At 39.0% G+C, this 15,631-nt stretch overlaps 1 protein-coding gene across 4 annotated transcripts in view; it reads right to left on the bottom strand.

Moving 5' to 3' along the window:
- Positions 1-274: 274 nt before the first annotated feature.
- Positions 275-15,631, bottom strand: part of CR2 (complement C3d receptor 2) — a 29,968-nt gene continuing 14,611 nt past the window's right edge. For 2 of the 4 annotated variants that reach the window (XM_036344331.1, XM_036344333.1), the window contains 15 exons: positions 15,050-15,457; positions 14,295-14,471; positions 14,125-14,215; positions 13,754-13,830; positions 12,547-12,954; positions 11,992-12,168; positions 11,832-11,919; positions 11,391-11,473; positions 10,467-10,859; positions 9,216-9,401; positions 8,009-8,197; positions 7,353-7,376; positions 5,783-5,858; positions 2,697-2,805; positions 275-1,053 (listed from right to left, as the gene is read on the bottom strand). In XM_036344331.1, the coding sequence (XP_036200224.1) occupies positions 2,712-2,805; positions 5,783-5,858; positions 7,353-7,376; positions 8,009-8,197; positions 9,216-9,401; positions 10,467-10,859; positions 11,391-11,473; positions 11,832-11,919; positions 11,992-12,168; positions 12,547-12,954; positions 13,754-13,830; positions 14,125-14,215; positions 14,295-14,471; positions 15,050-15,457 (2,471 nt within the window). In that variant the 3' untranslated portion in view covers positions 275-1,053; positions 2,697-2,711. The remainder of the gene's footprint in view (positions 1,054-2,696; positions 2,806-5,782; positions 5,859-7,352; positions 7,377-8,008; positions 8,198-9,215; positions 9,402-10,466; positions 10,860-11,390; positions 11,474-11,831; positions 11,920-11,991; positions 12,169-12,546; positions 12,955-13,753; positions 13,831-14,124; positions 14,216-14,294; positions 14,472-15,049; positions 15,458-15,631) is intronic. The other 2 variants (XM_036344334.1, XM_036344332.1) reach the window with 2 other exon arrangements.

Below are 15,631 nucleotides of genomic sequence, written 5' to 3'. Positions count from 1 at the left end.
AATAGATTAAATGCTGGAACAGAGACAATCAACAGCTGGCTTTAGAGAATGGCCAGAGAGAAGAGTGTGGTGATGCATGGGGGAAAGTAGATCGTTGGACAAATGTAAGAGAAATTCTTGAGGACGAGGGAATTAAATTTGTGATTTAAGACTTTGGCCAAAAAAACAAGTTGGGTGTACCTAGAATGCATGTTAAATTACAAACTCTAAAACCCTGAGTATGTCTGTATTCAGGAATTCATTGAATCCAGAAAAATATCATATAAGGCACATATTTTAAAGATAAAATTTATTTTAATAACAAATGTACATACTATTAAATGACATTTCATAAGCAGCTAGAGATTCTGATAAAACTGCCTATGAAACACCCAAAGTGTAAATTGTACACCAAAATGTTACAATTAAAACTTGACTCTCTTAAAAAAAATTGTGCAAATGAGAATTACTGAGTGATTGAGGAAAGGCAAATAAATCAATAAATTCTGCCAAAAAAATACCCCAATAACCAAAGGCAATGTATTGTGAGAAAAATTCAAGCCAAGTGAAGAAGTGAAATATTTAATCATATCTGAGAAGGAAACTACTATTATAGTAAACTTCCCAACAAAGTTATGTGACTCGTAACCACAGGAAATGCTTCATACTTTGCTTAATTAAAACCACACTATAACCAGAAGAATATGGTAATTGAGAATGCTGATTATAAAAAAAAGAAGAGTCTGCATATAAAAACAGTTCACTTTAGTGCCTTCCTAGGAAAGGTGACTCCTCAGAGCTACTAGTATGTAACCGCTTATAGCCAAAGCCTGGCTCCAGGCACATCACAGGTGAGGCTTCAGAAAGTCCTTGAAGAGCACGTGGCAGTGACACTGGGCTCCCATCTTTCTCATCAGGCAAACGTTCCTTGTGCTGCTCAAGAATAAGTGCAAACAGGAAGTTACAGCTTAAGACATCATTTTGGTGATGGGGAGTCCATACAGATCGGCTTGCTGATATTCAAATGGTTTCTTTCCAACCCATGTTCAGCTGCATTCCAAGCACGAAGGCACACTGAAATAAGAGTTTCTGGTTAGGAGGCAGCATGAACAGCATTGGTTTGAGTCAAAGTTTAAGTAATGGGAATGTTAACATTTTCTGTACAGACCAATTGTAAGTACTAGAAGTAATAAAGCATCAAGCCATAGTCTCATCCTCATTCATTCACACCTTCACTGAACAGATACTGATGTAATAGGTTTACTTTGGGTCCCCACAGGTTTGGATTTAGAGATCACTCTGGCCTCCCCTGTTCTCCACCGCATTCTTCTGACTCACCAACAGCAAATAAACTTTTCTTGCTCCACTGCCACAGCAGTTTTTCTGTATCTTGCTCATCCTATATAATAAAAGGCTAATATGCAAATAGACCGAACGGTGGAACGACTGGTCACCATGATGCGCACTGACCACCAGGGGGCAGACGCTCAATGCAGGAGCTGCCCCCTGGTGGTCAGTGCGCTCCCACAGGGGGAGCGCCGCTCAGTCAGAAGCCTGGCTCAGGGCTGGTGAGTGCAGCGGCAGTGACAGGAGCCTCTCCCGCATCCGCGGCAGCGATAAGGCTATCCGACTGCCAGCTTAGGCCGGCTCCCTGTGGGACATCCCCTGAGGGCTCCCGAACTGTAAGAGGGCACAGGCTGGGCTGAGGGGACCTCCCACCACCACCACAGTGCACAAATATTGTGCACCAGGCCTCTAGTAGTATATATTCTTATGTGTATCTTATTTTTTTATTTTACTATAAAAGTTCCAAGAGATCAGAGGTGGTATCTGTATTTTATAGATTGTGTAGGATAAAGCCGTTTGAAGTCAGATTTGAGCTTGAATGCTACCTTTGTCAATGAATGACCCAAATCTAATTTAAAACTGTCAGCAAATCCTCCTATCACTGTACTAAAAATGTATGCAGAACCTGACCTCTTCCCACCAGCGTGGTGATAGCCACTCACAGCGTAAGCCTGGATAATTGTGATGGAGTCCTCAGTGATTCCCTATTTTCTACCCTTGGCGTCTTACACTCTGTTCTTACCATACCAGTTAAGGTGACCATTAGCTTTTCCACTTAACCATTCCAATGGTTCCCAGCTTAGAATAAACACCAAGTTCATTCAATGACCTAGCATACTCCACATGATGGATCGTCTCCCCCTCCTCCCCTTCCCTCTCTAATTTCATCTCTGCCACTTTCTCCCTTGGCCAGCCATAGTGAGCCACACTGGCCACTGCATGCCCACCACACCTTATGATCTTTGCACTTGCTGTTCTTTCTTCCTGCAATCTTCTTCCCCCACATGGCTGGCTCCTTACTTCACTCCAATCTTTACTCAAATGCCATTTTCTTAGTGAAGTCTTCCCTTCCAACTACCCGCCCTCCCTATCCCCTTTCCTGCTTTATTTGTGTTCATAATACTTTACTTCCATCGTCTTATTTATAGTATTCTTAGTCACTTTGTTATTTAAGTATTTGTTGAATGGATAAATGAATAAAAGATAACAGGAATATTAATTGGCAACATGATCTAATTATGTTAATTTCTATGCAAGATTTAAAAACTGCAACAGAACAGTAAATACTTTGCACTGTGCTTATTGATGAGTAGAATTTGAATAACATTTTGACATAGAAATTAATAAAACAATTTAATTTCATTAAATACCTGCTTATTTTCTGGTTAGCTTGCTGGGTTGTATGGATCAATAGAATATACTTCTCGTGTTTCTAAGCGAAGATCTCCTTCTGTAGGGCTTCTATTTGTATAATAATTGCTAAATGGAAGAAGGAAGAAAAAAGTAAAATCTTTACTCATTGGCTGTGATTACTACAAAGATGTAACAGTTGTTTTCTTTCCATAATTCCCAACACATGATAAGTACTTTTCATGGATGATACTATTTTATTGTCCTAAGTAACCAATGAAATAATCACTAAAATCCCCAATTTTGGAAAGGGCCATAAAAATAAATGACTTGCTAGGTTGCCAAGTGCCCCGGTCAAAAGTTGACATTATACAGATTTACTTTAGATCCAGGACTTCAATGACTAATAACTATGACCAACCGTTGGGGGGGAGGGGGGGGAATCAAAGCTTTTTTTTTTTTTTTTTTTTTTAGGACATCATCATAGATTTACCTTTTGGGGACATAATCTTCAAATCTAATTTAAAAGGAAAATTTTATATTTGATGTTTAATACATAGTCATATACCACTGAAAGCTTTAAATGATTTTAAGTGGGTATTTTTATTTTTCCTCTTTGAAAGCACATTACTTTGCTGTGCTTCTAAAACCACTTTGCTGAAATTAGGAAAGGACAAGAAAATGTCACTATTCTACCACGTAGAACTCTGAAATAAAGTATTACAAAATTGCTGGGAAACAAAGATTACTTCTAGGGTTACTTACAGCATTCCCCTAACTACCATATTTTAGAGGTCAGATTACAGGAAGATACATTAAGAATGTTATAAAATGGTAATTTTAGGTCAATTTAACATTTAGATTTTATGAAAATATCTGAGATGCCTAGAAAAGAATAGTTTCTCCTTCAAATGTTTAGATGGCTTTTATAAATATTCAATTTTGTTACAAGACATCCATTGTAAAGTGATTACACATCTCATTTGCAAAAAGTACTTAAGGCAGGTGAAATGTCTGTATCAACTATAAAAAATAAATTGAATTTGGTTAGAAAATGGAAATAAAACAAGAAGGTGATGCTTAGGAATTTGGTTTAATATAAACATTTGGTTCCTATCAATGGAGGCACTTAAATAATAGTATGTGTTGTAATCATGTTAATAAACTTCATAATCATCATGAACACAATTATTTCAGGTTGTAGCATTCCCAAAGGTTGCGTATTCTCCTACACATGCTCTGTCTTGATAGGAAAGTTAGGAAGGAGCATGAAGGAAAGAGATAGAGACCACATTCTCTCCTTATTTAAATGTGTTATTATTCTTGGCTAAAATTATCTTCTAACTTCCTGCGAGAAAAGGCATGCAAATGACATCCCTCTGTTGTTTTTTTGTTTGTTTTTTCTTGTGAGACCTTTTTCTCCCTTGAATTGTGTGAAACAACTGTTTCCTAACTTTCCTCCTACTTCTGACTGTTCCGTCCCCTCCTGTCTCTTAAGCATTACTGTTCTGGGATTGGTTTTCATCCTATTTTTACCTTTTAAGTTTTTTTTGGCGCCAAGGCTTCCATTGTGATGTAAGCGTCACCTATCTGAATTCAGGCCCCTCTCTTGAGTCCTACATCGCAAGTGCCACAAAGTGGCAAGGTCAGCACGGAACTCGTCATCTTTCTCCACAAACCTGCCCTTTCCCTCTTTTGGTGAAACACTGGGACCTCAAATGACCTCCACTTGGCTCGTTCTCTGTGCCCCCTTCTCCCTCCTTTCCACAGGACACTCAGTCCTGGAAATCCTAGGCTCTCAACAGTGGAGATGCGTCCTGCACCTCCTCCATCCTCTGGACCCCTGCCACTGCTGCTTCGGCTGATGGCCCAACCCTGCCCCTTCTCTTAAAAATGCGAATCTGAACACATTTTTCTCTTGCTTCAGTTCCTATAGGATAAACCCTAACTCCTCGTTATGGCCTGAAGGCTTCTGATGATCTAGCTCCTGAGCACCTTCTTAGATTCCCCAAATGTCTGTTAAGTGGAACATTAGTTCCATGAGCTGTTAAACGCATTATGTGAGAGAGAGAGAAAGAAAGAAGTTGTGTAGTCCAACTAGTTTAGGGAACATTGGTTTAAAAAACATGAAACTGGCTTCTTTATTATAGGACTTTACAGAAAAGAAGCCAATTTCTCACAAATTAATCTATAGACTTAAATGAAATCACAACATGTCTGTTTTTAAAAATTACAAATGATCTAAAATCACCTGAAAGAATAAACAGAAGAGAACAGAGGGAAAAAATTCTAAAAAAAAAAAAAAAAAAAAAAGTGATAGCAAGGGAATTCCTGCCCTACCAAATATTATAAGAGTAGAAAGCCATACTTATTAAATACAAAGTGATTTTAATAAAATAGGTCAATGAAGGAGAAAAAGGAGCCCAGAAACACAAAATATGCAAATATATTAATAATTTGATATTTGATCAAGTTAGGACAAACTTTCTGGAAAGTGATTTGGCAATATTTATTATGCATCTTAAAACATCATCTACTTATCCCTAGAAATTCTAGAACTCTATGCTCTAGAAATAAGTACATGTATGTGAAAAGGTTTATTAAAGGTGGTCATATCTTTATTATCAAGATAAATGTGGAAGCAACCGAAAATTACCACAGACATACATGAAACAGAACAATAATCTATTATATAATTAAAAAGAAAGCATGACTTCAAGACACAAAAATATGTACATACGCAAAATGAAAAAAAATTAAGGCAGGAGATTATAATGTCAAAATCTCAATTTTAAAAGAAAAAAAGAATGTAAGAAAAAGATCAGATGGGATATACCAAAATACCTGCATTTGTTTCCACTAGGCTTTTTGTCTTTCTGCTTTCTAGAATTTTTGTGATGAGTCATCTGAATGATGACTCATGATTTAAATACGCGCCCGATATCATTTAAGATCTGCCAGGTAGGGCTTCCTGTGTGTTGCATAAAAGCCACATTACAGTTCTCACATTGCTATACTCCTTTCAGGTAACTTGTGCTTCCACGTTTAGTTTCAGGCAAGAAGCTGAAACCTTAGTGAACTTTGGCCAAGCATGCATTGAACTTACCGTTTTCTGTGTCTGGGTATCAGGTATAAGGTGACAGCAGTCAAGAAGAGAAGAAATAGCAAACCTACAGAAAGGCCTAGAAAATAAAACAGCAAATATCAAATGCCAGAAAAATGTGACCTATATCGTTTAGAAGTGATTGTGGGGCCTAGTCCTAGTGGAGGGGAATTTGGTATGTTACTTTTTTTAAAAAAAAAACAGTAACTGATTCTTTTTTTAAAAAAATATATTTTATTGATTCTTTTACAGAGAGGAAGGGAGAGGGATAGCGAGTTAGAAACATCGATGAGAGACAGAGAGAAACATCAATTCAGCTGCCTCTTGCACGCCCTTCACTGGGGATGTGCCTGCAACCCAGGTACATGCCCCTGACCGGAATCGAACCTGGGACCCTTGAGTCCACAGGCTGACACTCTATCCACTGAGCCAAACCAGCTAGGGCTGGTATGTTACTTTTATACTCATCCTTTCTGAGCCATGTAAATGTTGCATTCCTAAATAATGATACGTGGGCTTAAGGTTTTTCTGATTCAATCGAGTCCACATTTAATTCTAAAGAACCAAGCATTTTTTAAAATATATATTTTATTGATTTTTTACAGAGAGGAAGGGAGAGGGATAGAGAGTTAGAAGTATCAATGAGAGAGAAACATCGATCAGCTGCCTCTTGCACGCCCCCCACTGGGGATGTGCCTGCAACCAAGGTACATGCCCTTGACCGGAATCGAACCTGGGACCCTTCAGTCTGCAGGCCGATGCTCTATCCACTGAGCCAAACCGGTTAGGGCAGCACCAAGCATTTGACGACATGGTTCCAGTCAAGCTCTGTGGAGCTTTTCTGTTCCTTTCAGTTTTAGTAGTAATATTCCAGTCACTGGGGTAAAATTAGGAGATCAGAAGAGCAGGATCCCACAATTGTGTATAACATCTGACTGTCAGTTGTGAAATAGTTTTTCTACTGTAAAATAAGCCAGTCTATTCTGATAATGCCAAATCATGCTAAAGACTAAGAGTTAATGTAAACTAAACTTTCAACTTAAAAACTGAGAATAGCTGGCTGTTCTAATTATTTATACAACTCTACCCAAAAGTGACAGTTTGTAATGTGAAGGGCGCATTAAAAATTCCATAAACACCAAAAGAGGTAAATTTCTTATGAGTTAAAGAAAAAAATTAGTAATACTCAGGCAGGATACAAGACCTCACATTTTATATAAATTTTTATAAAATATCATTTGATCAAATTCATGAAAACAGATACTACCCTCTAAAGTATTTAGGTGTAAAGGGTCTGAATCTCAAATTGTTTTGCAATGATAATAATAATGTGTTGGATGTACGTAGGTAGAGAGATATAAATGGATTAAAGCAAATGTAGCAAAATATAAACAATTGGTAAATATAGTTAAATTATATATCGAAGCTTTTATTACAATATTTTTGTAACTTTTCTTTAAGTTTGAAATTATTTCAAAGTATAAAGTTAAAAACAAAATAATGACCTAAAACTGTTCAAAGTTTATTTTAAAAAGATCATTAGAACATTCTTTAAGTAATTAAGAGAACTTACCACCAACAAGAGGAGTGAGTGAGCCTAAAAAGAATTCAAAATCATGAACATATTAGTCTAGTTGCATGATTCAGTGAAGTCCAAAGACCCATGGCAATGTCTGAAGTTAGCATTCTCTCAAAGTTATCACTCCTATCTCTCTAATTCTATTAAAAATATTAATTGGAACCTTAAGTCTACCCACTCTTCCTTCATTTTTTATATAACAACTCATTGGACTTTAAAAATATTTTCACTTTAATTAAGTTGGAGTAGTTCACCAAATAAAAAACCAATATGCTCAGTGTAACCAGGGATTTCTCGGGTTAGAAAGCAAATATTAAGTGTTATAACTGGTTTGTTAACATATTTTTTGAGGCCCCTGTCAAATCGTTAAGCACTGATAAACCAAGATATACAAAATGTAATGTTAGCTTCTTACAAAATGTAATGTTAGCTTTGCACCTTTTAAGTTAGTGTTCCTCTACTTTCTTTCTTTACTTCCTTCATCCTTAGAAAGTTCTGCTTCTTCTAGATTAGACAACCTACTTCAAATCTATCATATCACTGGTTACAGGTCTATGTCAATTTAAAATCCAGGAGTCCTTAATACTGAGGGATACCCCTTACTGTCTTTCTCTAGTGAGACAAATATCAGCAAAGTCCCTTGTACTTACCTTGTGATTTGCAAACAGCCAGGGGAGGGTTCCATCCGTGATCCTCCAGGCACTGGCTCTGGGGACTGCCTTCCAGGGTATATCCCTCTTCACACTCCAAATTAACAACTGCTCCATGCTGGTACTTTTTCCCAGACTCCAGCCCCTTCTGGATTCCATTCATATACTCCGGGGAGCTACAGTTTACCTCTGGAATGAAAGGAATCTAATTTACCCATGAGGTAGCCACTGCTTTTAATGGAAAGTTCTATGAAACCATTAACTTAGATAATTCTCAGTAAATAAAGCTTCCTTGAAATAACAAAATGATAACCTAGGTAGAGTCTTTCAGTGTCAGCCATCTATTTCAATAACCTCTAGGTAACTTAAGCCTGATTGTTTTCCTTACTTTTGCTTTAGCTTCTAACTAATAGCTGGTTAATGTTAATGACTTGTTAGGGCTAAATGGGTACAAATTCTAAATTACTGTTTTATCAGTACCGACTCTTACTCTCCAATTCTTCATACACGTACATACTTCCTCTTTTCTTCTTTCATCTCTTCAGTGTAGGGGTCAGTACTGTGAGATTTTGGAGGTGAATCCTGACTCTAGGACTTCCTAATGTGTGACCTTGGAAAAGTTATAAATCTCTTCATTCTACTGAGACTTTATCTCTAATATGGGAATAATAATGGCACCACCTTCATATGGTTCTCCAAAAGATTAAATGACAATGCACTCAAAATGCAGTGCACAGTATCAGACAGACAGCAAAAAGTGCTCAACAAATATTACATATTAACTCAATTCTCATATTCCATATGCTTAATGAAACATAAAAAATATACCCATAATCAATCCTACCATCACTCAAAGGAAATACACTGAAAAAATCATTGTGCTTTTTCATTAGTATTTTGCCAGATGCATACTTATAATAACTACAATCACAGTGTAACTCCAGTCTACACTTTGGTTGTTTAATTTACATAAGCATTTCAATTTTCTATATTTAAATGACTTCATAAGTGATCACTCAACAGAGACTACACTCTAAGTCACGTTTCTTATTCTGTAATATTTAGATCAACTACATGTATTAATCCAAGGAAATACATCTAATTAAATTATCTAACTGAGGCATTTATTTGGTGACTTTAAGTTGAAAGTACCTAACTGCATATATTTATTTGGGACAAATCTGAGTTAAAAAAATAAATAATGCACCTTTACAAAAAGGGGCAGGGTGGCTCCAGGTGCCCTCATGTGTGCAAATAAGGAGTGCCTCTCCCACCAGCAGGTAGCCTTCGTCACAGCGGTACATGATTGACATTCCAGGAGAAAATCGAGCTCTCTCGCCACCAGTGTGATTCCCATTGGCCATCTTAAGTGGAGGTTGACATCCTACGACAGCTTAAACGCCAATAAAAAAGTGTCTTTAATTTAGTACAGAGGAACACATAGCCAACACTATCTGTGAGGGATGGCCATATAGGAAGAATGCAGGCAACAAGCCAACCAGTTGGTATCTAGTAATACCCATTCCACACAAACCCTGCAGTACTGGCCAGAGATTTCCACTGCCTACATATGGGGTATAGGACCTGAAGAAAAATGTCAAAAGTAAGATAATGAAACCTCAATGGTTGCAGCCCACAATTGTACTCTATCAGCCAATAGTATTCTTTCATTTTCCTTTTAAATGGCAGAAAGCTTGTGCTCTAAGGGTCACACAAGTAGCCATGGAGTGAAGCCACCAGATATGACAAAAGGGAAAGAACATGCCCTTCTACAAATGACAGCCAAAGCCCAATTCAAGCAACTGTTGCCTTGCAGGAAGGCAGAGGGGGCCCTCACTGAATCACAGGTTCAACATTGATCTTGGGCTTGGATATGGGTTTCACTTAAAGAGAGACTACTGTGTTGGCCAAAGAGAACAGTTCTGGTGAGTTGAATTCAGTTCTTGGGTCATTAATTGCTAGTCCCTGTTGTACTTGGTCACCTAGTCACTGACAGGAATATAACTGATGAATGATAACTAAAATGACAAGAAAGACAATTCACTGGGTCTGAAGGCCAGCTTCATGCCTCCAAACACCAAAAGTTCTCTTTCCAACTGGTATTATAGCCTTAAATATAAAATTATCAAGCGATATTACTGCCAACATTTACCCCCCAAAATGATAAGTGAATTTTTATTATCCTAATTTAAGAAAAATAATAAATTTTGTAGAAGCCATCACTTTGGAAGTTAACCATAATCCTTTCATGTACTTTTGCTCAACTGACTTAGTAAGGAATCGGGGGGCGGGGAGTAGGGGGAGAATTCACTGAGAGGATAAGGCAGGTATCTTGGAAAACACTATCATTGTTTTAACATTTACATCTTTTTCTTTAGCTCAAATGGCAAATGCGGATTCAAAAAGCATTTCCTCATTCTAAGCAACATCCCATAGTTAACTTCTTAAAATAACTTACCCTTTTTGATACACGTTGGTACACCTGGCACCCATTTGTTATTGGTATGGCACGTAATCAAGTCACTGCCATTCATGATGAAACCCTGGTTGCAGGCAACATATACAATGTCATTGTGGGAATATGACGAACGAGTTTTATTCAGCGTGTACCCATGTTTGACCTCTGGGTGAGGGCAGTGGGCCACAGGAGGAGGTTTTAAGCACCGTGGGGGAGGTGCACTCCAAGATCCATGTCCTTCAGAATCACTTATGCATCGTATGTTTCTCTTTCCCAGAAGAGAGAATCCTTGGTCACACTCATAAGAGATTTCAATTCCATAGAGAAAGCGTTCTGCCCTCACACCTGTGTGCCTCCCGTTGTTAATCACTGGTGGACGTGGACAGTGAATAGCTGCAGAAGAGATTCGGGAAATGCTGTTTCAGCTAGTGTACCAAGGCGGACAGTCGTCATTCAGATGCAAATAAAACTATGTGACTGCATGTATGACACATAACCATACAATTATTTAGCTTTACAACCTGCATTGTTCTCATCAAAACAGCTTTATTAACATTTCTGATTATATGAGTAATACATATTCACCCCCCAAATTTTAAAAAATACAATAAATAAGAAAGAAATACAACTATATTAATACAAACTAGAAATATGACTATATATTTATATAGCTTATAAATACAAATATATATATATATATATACCCACATTATATATAATTAGCAGATATATGCCAAATATATAGTTCCTACTTGACAACTTTACTTGTCAATGACAGTGCTGACTAAACTGTGAAAGATATTTCTTACTTCAGCTACACTGAGATAGAACACAGATAGTTGAAGTAGTTATAAGCTACTTCTTATGTGGCCTGCCATGTCTAACCCCCAACCACCTCACTTATAACTTTAATTTTTCTCTTACCTTCACAGAGTGGAATCCTTCGGAACCAAACCCGAATCTCAGCATCTTCACACTTCTGATAAGTATGCCCAGTCAGCCGGTACCTAGAGAGAGATTATCATACATTCTTTCTTTTTCCCAATAACACGTCTCTGAAACCTCACCTCCTCATACCACAAATACAGAGGAACTCCTACATAAGAACTTCGGTACAGAGGAATGAAAACCCTTGACCCTCCCAGTAAGCAGACTTTTTTAGAAGAGAGTTGCTCACAGCAGAGCTATTTCCATGTCAAAAAAGAACTAACAAGTCAGAGATGCTACTTAGACTTTTGGAACCTCATATTCTCTGTGAGTGTGGCAATGAGGAGCCGCAACAAGAGTCACCAAGACAAGCTGAGGGTGCAACTAATGCACTAAACCAAGTGGGGACCCGCTCTGGATGGATCATCTCATACTCACCCATCTTGACAGGATGTATTAACTAGAACCACATGCGAATCAGCTGGAAGCTCGTGAACATCTTCTCCCGTGGGCTCACATGGTGCTTCTGGAGGAGCACAGCTGGAATTACTCACACATGCTTGCTATCAAAGGGAAGGCAACTCTGGAGCTAAAGTACCTTCACACCGAGGGGCAGAAGGACTCCAATTTCCGGAAGGCATACAGTGAATGGATTTGTTTCCCACAAGCGAGTAGCCGGGGTCACAGGTGTAGTCTACAGTCATCCCAGGGACAAAGAGGACCCTATTTCCGCCTGTATGCCGACCATGGTGCAGCCCCGAAGGTGGCTGGCAGTCTGAAGGAAAAACTTCCCACATAAATACCAACAAAAGAACTTATACTCAAGAACATTCACAGTACAACATTTGACAACAGATAATCTTAAACATCTTAGCCAAGGATCATAAAGCTCTAATTCATTACTGAATGCTTTCTGCTCGTTTGAAAGAACTAGACTTCTTTAAACAGGTCCTCTCAGTATCTACCTTGAATATATTCTGGATACAAGAGACAGTCACACAAGGAACGTATACAACACACATAGAACATTGTTACAGATCAAAGAAATAGGATAGTAATCTGTGCCCCATTGACTTTCTCCATGAGTGTAGTTTTGGGTGGGAGATGAGAATAATAAGTAAATACCTTATTTTCCCCCCATTGGGCTGTTTACCTTTCTCACAAACGGGTATTTGGGGATCCCAGGTGTCATTGGCTTTGCAACGAATCTCACTGCTGCCCTTCAAAGTAAATCCATCAACACACTTGAATGTCACACTGTCGTTGTAGACATATGGGGCTTCCTTGCCCGATATCTGGTATCCATTTTCAATGTGGGCATGTGAGCACTGAACAGCAGGGAGGGAAAGTTTACAGAGAGGAGCAGGGCCACTCCAGATGCCCCTCTCCTGACCATCTTTTGTACAACGGATGGTGCTCTCCCCGATGAGGTTGAATTCTACGCCTTTCTCTGGCCCAGGGTTACAGGAATAAGTGACTGTGGTTCCATATGGAAAGTCTTCTGAGGAACTCCCTGTGTGTGCCCCATTGTTGATAACAGGGGGCTGTGGGCAGGTGATTTCTGGAGAGATGAGAAGTGACCATATAATTCTGTTTCAGTTTTAGACACGAAAGAAGAGAAAGGAAGTTGGCTATGAATGTGTTGTTATCAAATTTCCTGGAGGATATGGGTGAGTTTTGATGATATAAGTTATATCAAAGCTCTCAAGTGAACATGTACATCAATATCATAGAGTGAGGGAGTAAAGGCTAGTAGTAAATTATTAATTAAAACAAGAATTCTTTTTTAAATAAACAATAGATGAATAAAAGGTACAGGGGCATAGAATTAAGCCTTTTTTTTTTTTTGAGTTTCATCCTTGTGCGGAGGTTATTTGATAGTTGAGCCAAGAATACTTATTGTTGATTGAGTATCTACTATTGACACACAGTTTTATCATTTAAAAAGTAGAGATAATACCATGTAGGTAAAATAACTTTAAAGTCTGTAATCTTATGCTGAATTTATAGGTGAGGGGATAGAATTTCAAAGAAGTTACATAAATCACCCAAGATCATATGAAGCCATAGATACAGACCAAACTACAGCTTTTTTCACCTCAAACTACAGCTTACCCCAGATTAAACATGGTGGCTCATATACTCGCTGCTTTCATCACCTTATACACTTAAATTACAAAAGAGCATCAGTGACAGAACACATTTAAATTAAGTGGTTGCGATGCTGCGAAGTGGATAGAGATGACAGTACAAAGACAGAAAAACTGTTGACAAAGTTAATGGAACAGAGGCTAATATTTCTATTCCCACAACATAGCCTAAAAGAGAAATCTCCCAGGTCACACATAGGTGTCACTCACCTATACAGAGACGATTCTCCATATACCAAGGAATGGTGCCTTGACACAGCTGATAAACACTCTCACCTAACCGGGACCTAGAGATAGAGTCCTGTCATTTTGCCGTCTAGTGACTATTTAAACTAAGCAAGAGCTATTGGCTCAAAAGCAGACTCACCACGTTCAGGACAAGAAGCAATACAAACAGAATGCAGCCAGCATCAGCTCCATCACCCTTTGCACAGGAGTAGTTCCCATACATGGAAAACTAGCAAGATCAGCACTTCCATGGACACGGGCCAGGGAAGGGCTTTGAGGTAAACGCTTACACAGAGCTTGCAGTATGCGCTGATAAGCCAGACTCAGTTCAGGCTGAGCCAGCACTCACTCACCCTTCATCGCAAGAAGAGTTAACATCTGGTCTAATCACTCGATCCTGGGGTTTTTTGTAGAGATACTTTCCTATAGGTTCACACTCTGCCACTAAGAAGAAGAGACGAGGATGAGAAATCAACTCAAGCAATCTCAAAACCACAAAACATCTGCATGCAAGTCCTGATACCTTTGCATTTGGGGACAGTGGGTGTCCACACCCCCTCAGAAGTGCAATGTATGGATTCTTTGCCCACCAGCACATAGCCAGGGTCACAGCTGTATTTTATGGATGTTCCAGGCTCAAAGCGCATCCTGCGTCGATCTTCCTTTTGCCCATGGAGGATTTCAGGAGGGGCTTGGCACTCTAAAGGGAAGAAAAACAATTTTATTGTCTAAACAACAGCAACAGGGAGAAACAGCCAAAGAAATGGGCATTAACACTGTAATTCCTCTCTGGTGGCAGCTGTATGATGCAGAAGGTATCTTACAGCCCAGTTTGGGGTAATTTTGGATCAGTGTTTCTCAATCTTTTCCTCTTCTTTGCACTTAGGCTGCTGCAGGTTTTGTTCAGTTTCCACTCGGTGCTTTACCTCCTCTCATTTCTTCCTTTCTTAAGGAATCACCTCATATGCTGTCAATGGGAGATTCTCATATACCCATGCAATGGGGGCTTTGATGACTTCCCTTTTAAGAAATCAGTATTAGGACAAACAAACATTTTTCCCATAAAGAAATAGGCAACTTAGTGGTTCCTAGTGTTATTTTTCCCACGGACGCTTCTACAAAATGAACGGACGATGGGTGTAGTGTTTAAAAAGCCTTCTACATAATTTATAAACACTAACAAACTGAAAAATAACCTGCTTACACCCCAAATCCCTACCTATAATTCTTAGAAAAGAAGAAATCAGTAGAACCTTTTCTTGGTCCTGGAGCACTCACCCTTTTCACAGACAGGTGCAGAGGGCTCCCATGTGCCTTGGGCACTGCACCTTATTCTCTCGCTACCTTTCAAGGTGAAGCCCAACAAGCAATTAAATACCACAGTGTCATTATATGAATATTGATCTTTCTTCCCAGACAATATTTGGCCTCTTAGGATCTGGGGAGGTGGACAGTGAATTCCAGGAGGAGAAAGTTCGCAGCGTGGGGCAGGGCCACTCCAGATCCCAATCTTCTGACTATCAGTGGTGCAATGGATAGTGTCCTTCCCAATCAGGATGAAGTCCACTCCTCTCTCTGGGCCCGGGTCACAAGTGTAAGTGACTGTGCTTCCGTATGGAACGTTCCCTGAAGGGTTGCCTGTATGCCTTCCATTGAGAATAGGACGAGGTGGTGGGCAAAGGATTGCTAGAGAAATTAGAGAGAAATGACAAGGTTGCAGCTGTACTACACACAAGAAAGCCTCAGACTTGATGCCACTCTCATCTCCTAGGTTCAGGGTCCTAGGATATTTGAATTGCTGATGAACCATCAAGGCAGCTATCTCTCTATATAAAAGCCTAAATGAACGTTATGACAGAA

Source organism: Myotis myotis, unplaced genomic scaffold, assembly GCF_014108235.1.
Source record: "Myotis myotis isolate mMyoMyo1 unplaced genomic scaffold, mMyoMyo1.p scaffold_m19_p_18, whole genome shotgun sequence".
Lineage (NCBI taxonomy): Eukaryota > Metazoa > Chordata > Mammalia > Chiroptera > Vespertilionidae > Myotis > Myotis myotis.
Note: the sequence above shows the minus strand (reverse complement) of the source record. Positions and strands in the feature narration are given on the sequence as shown.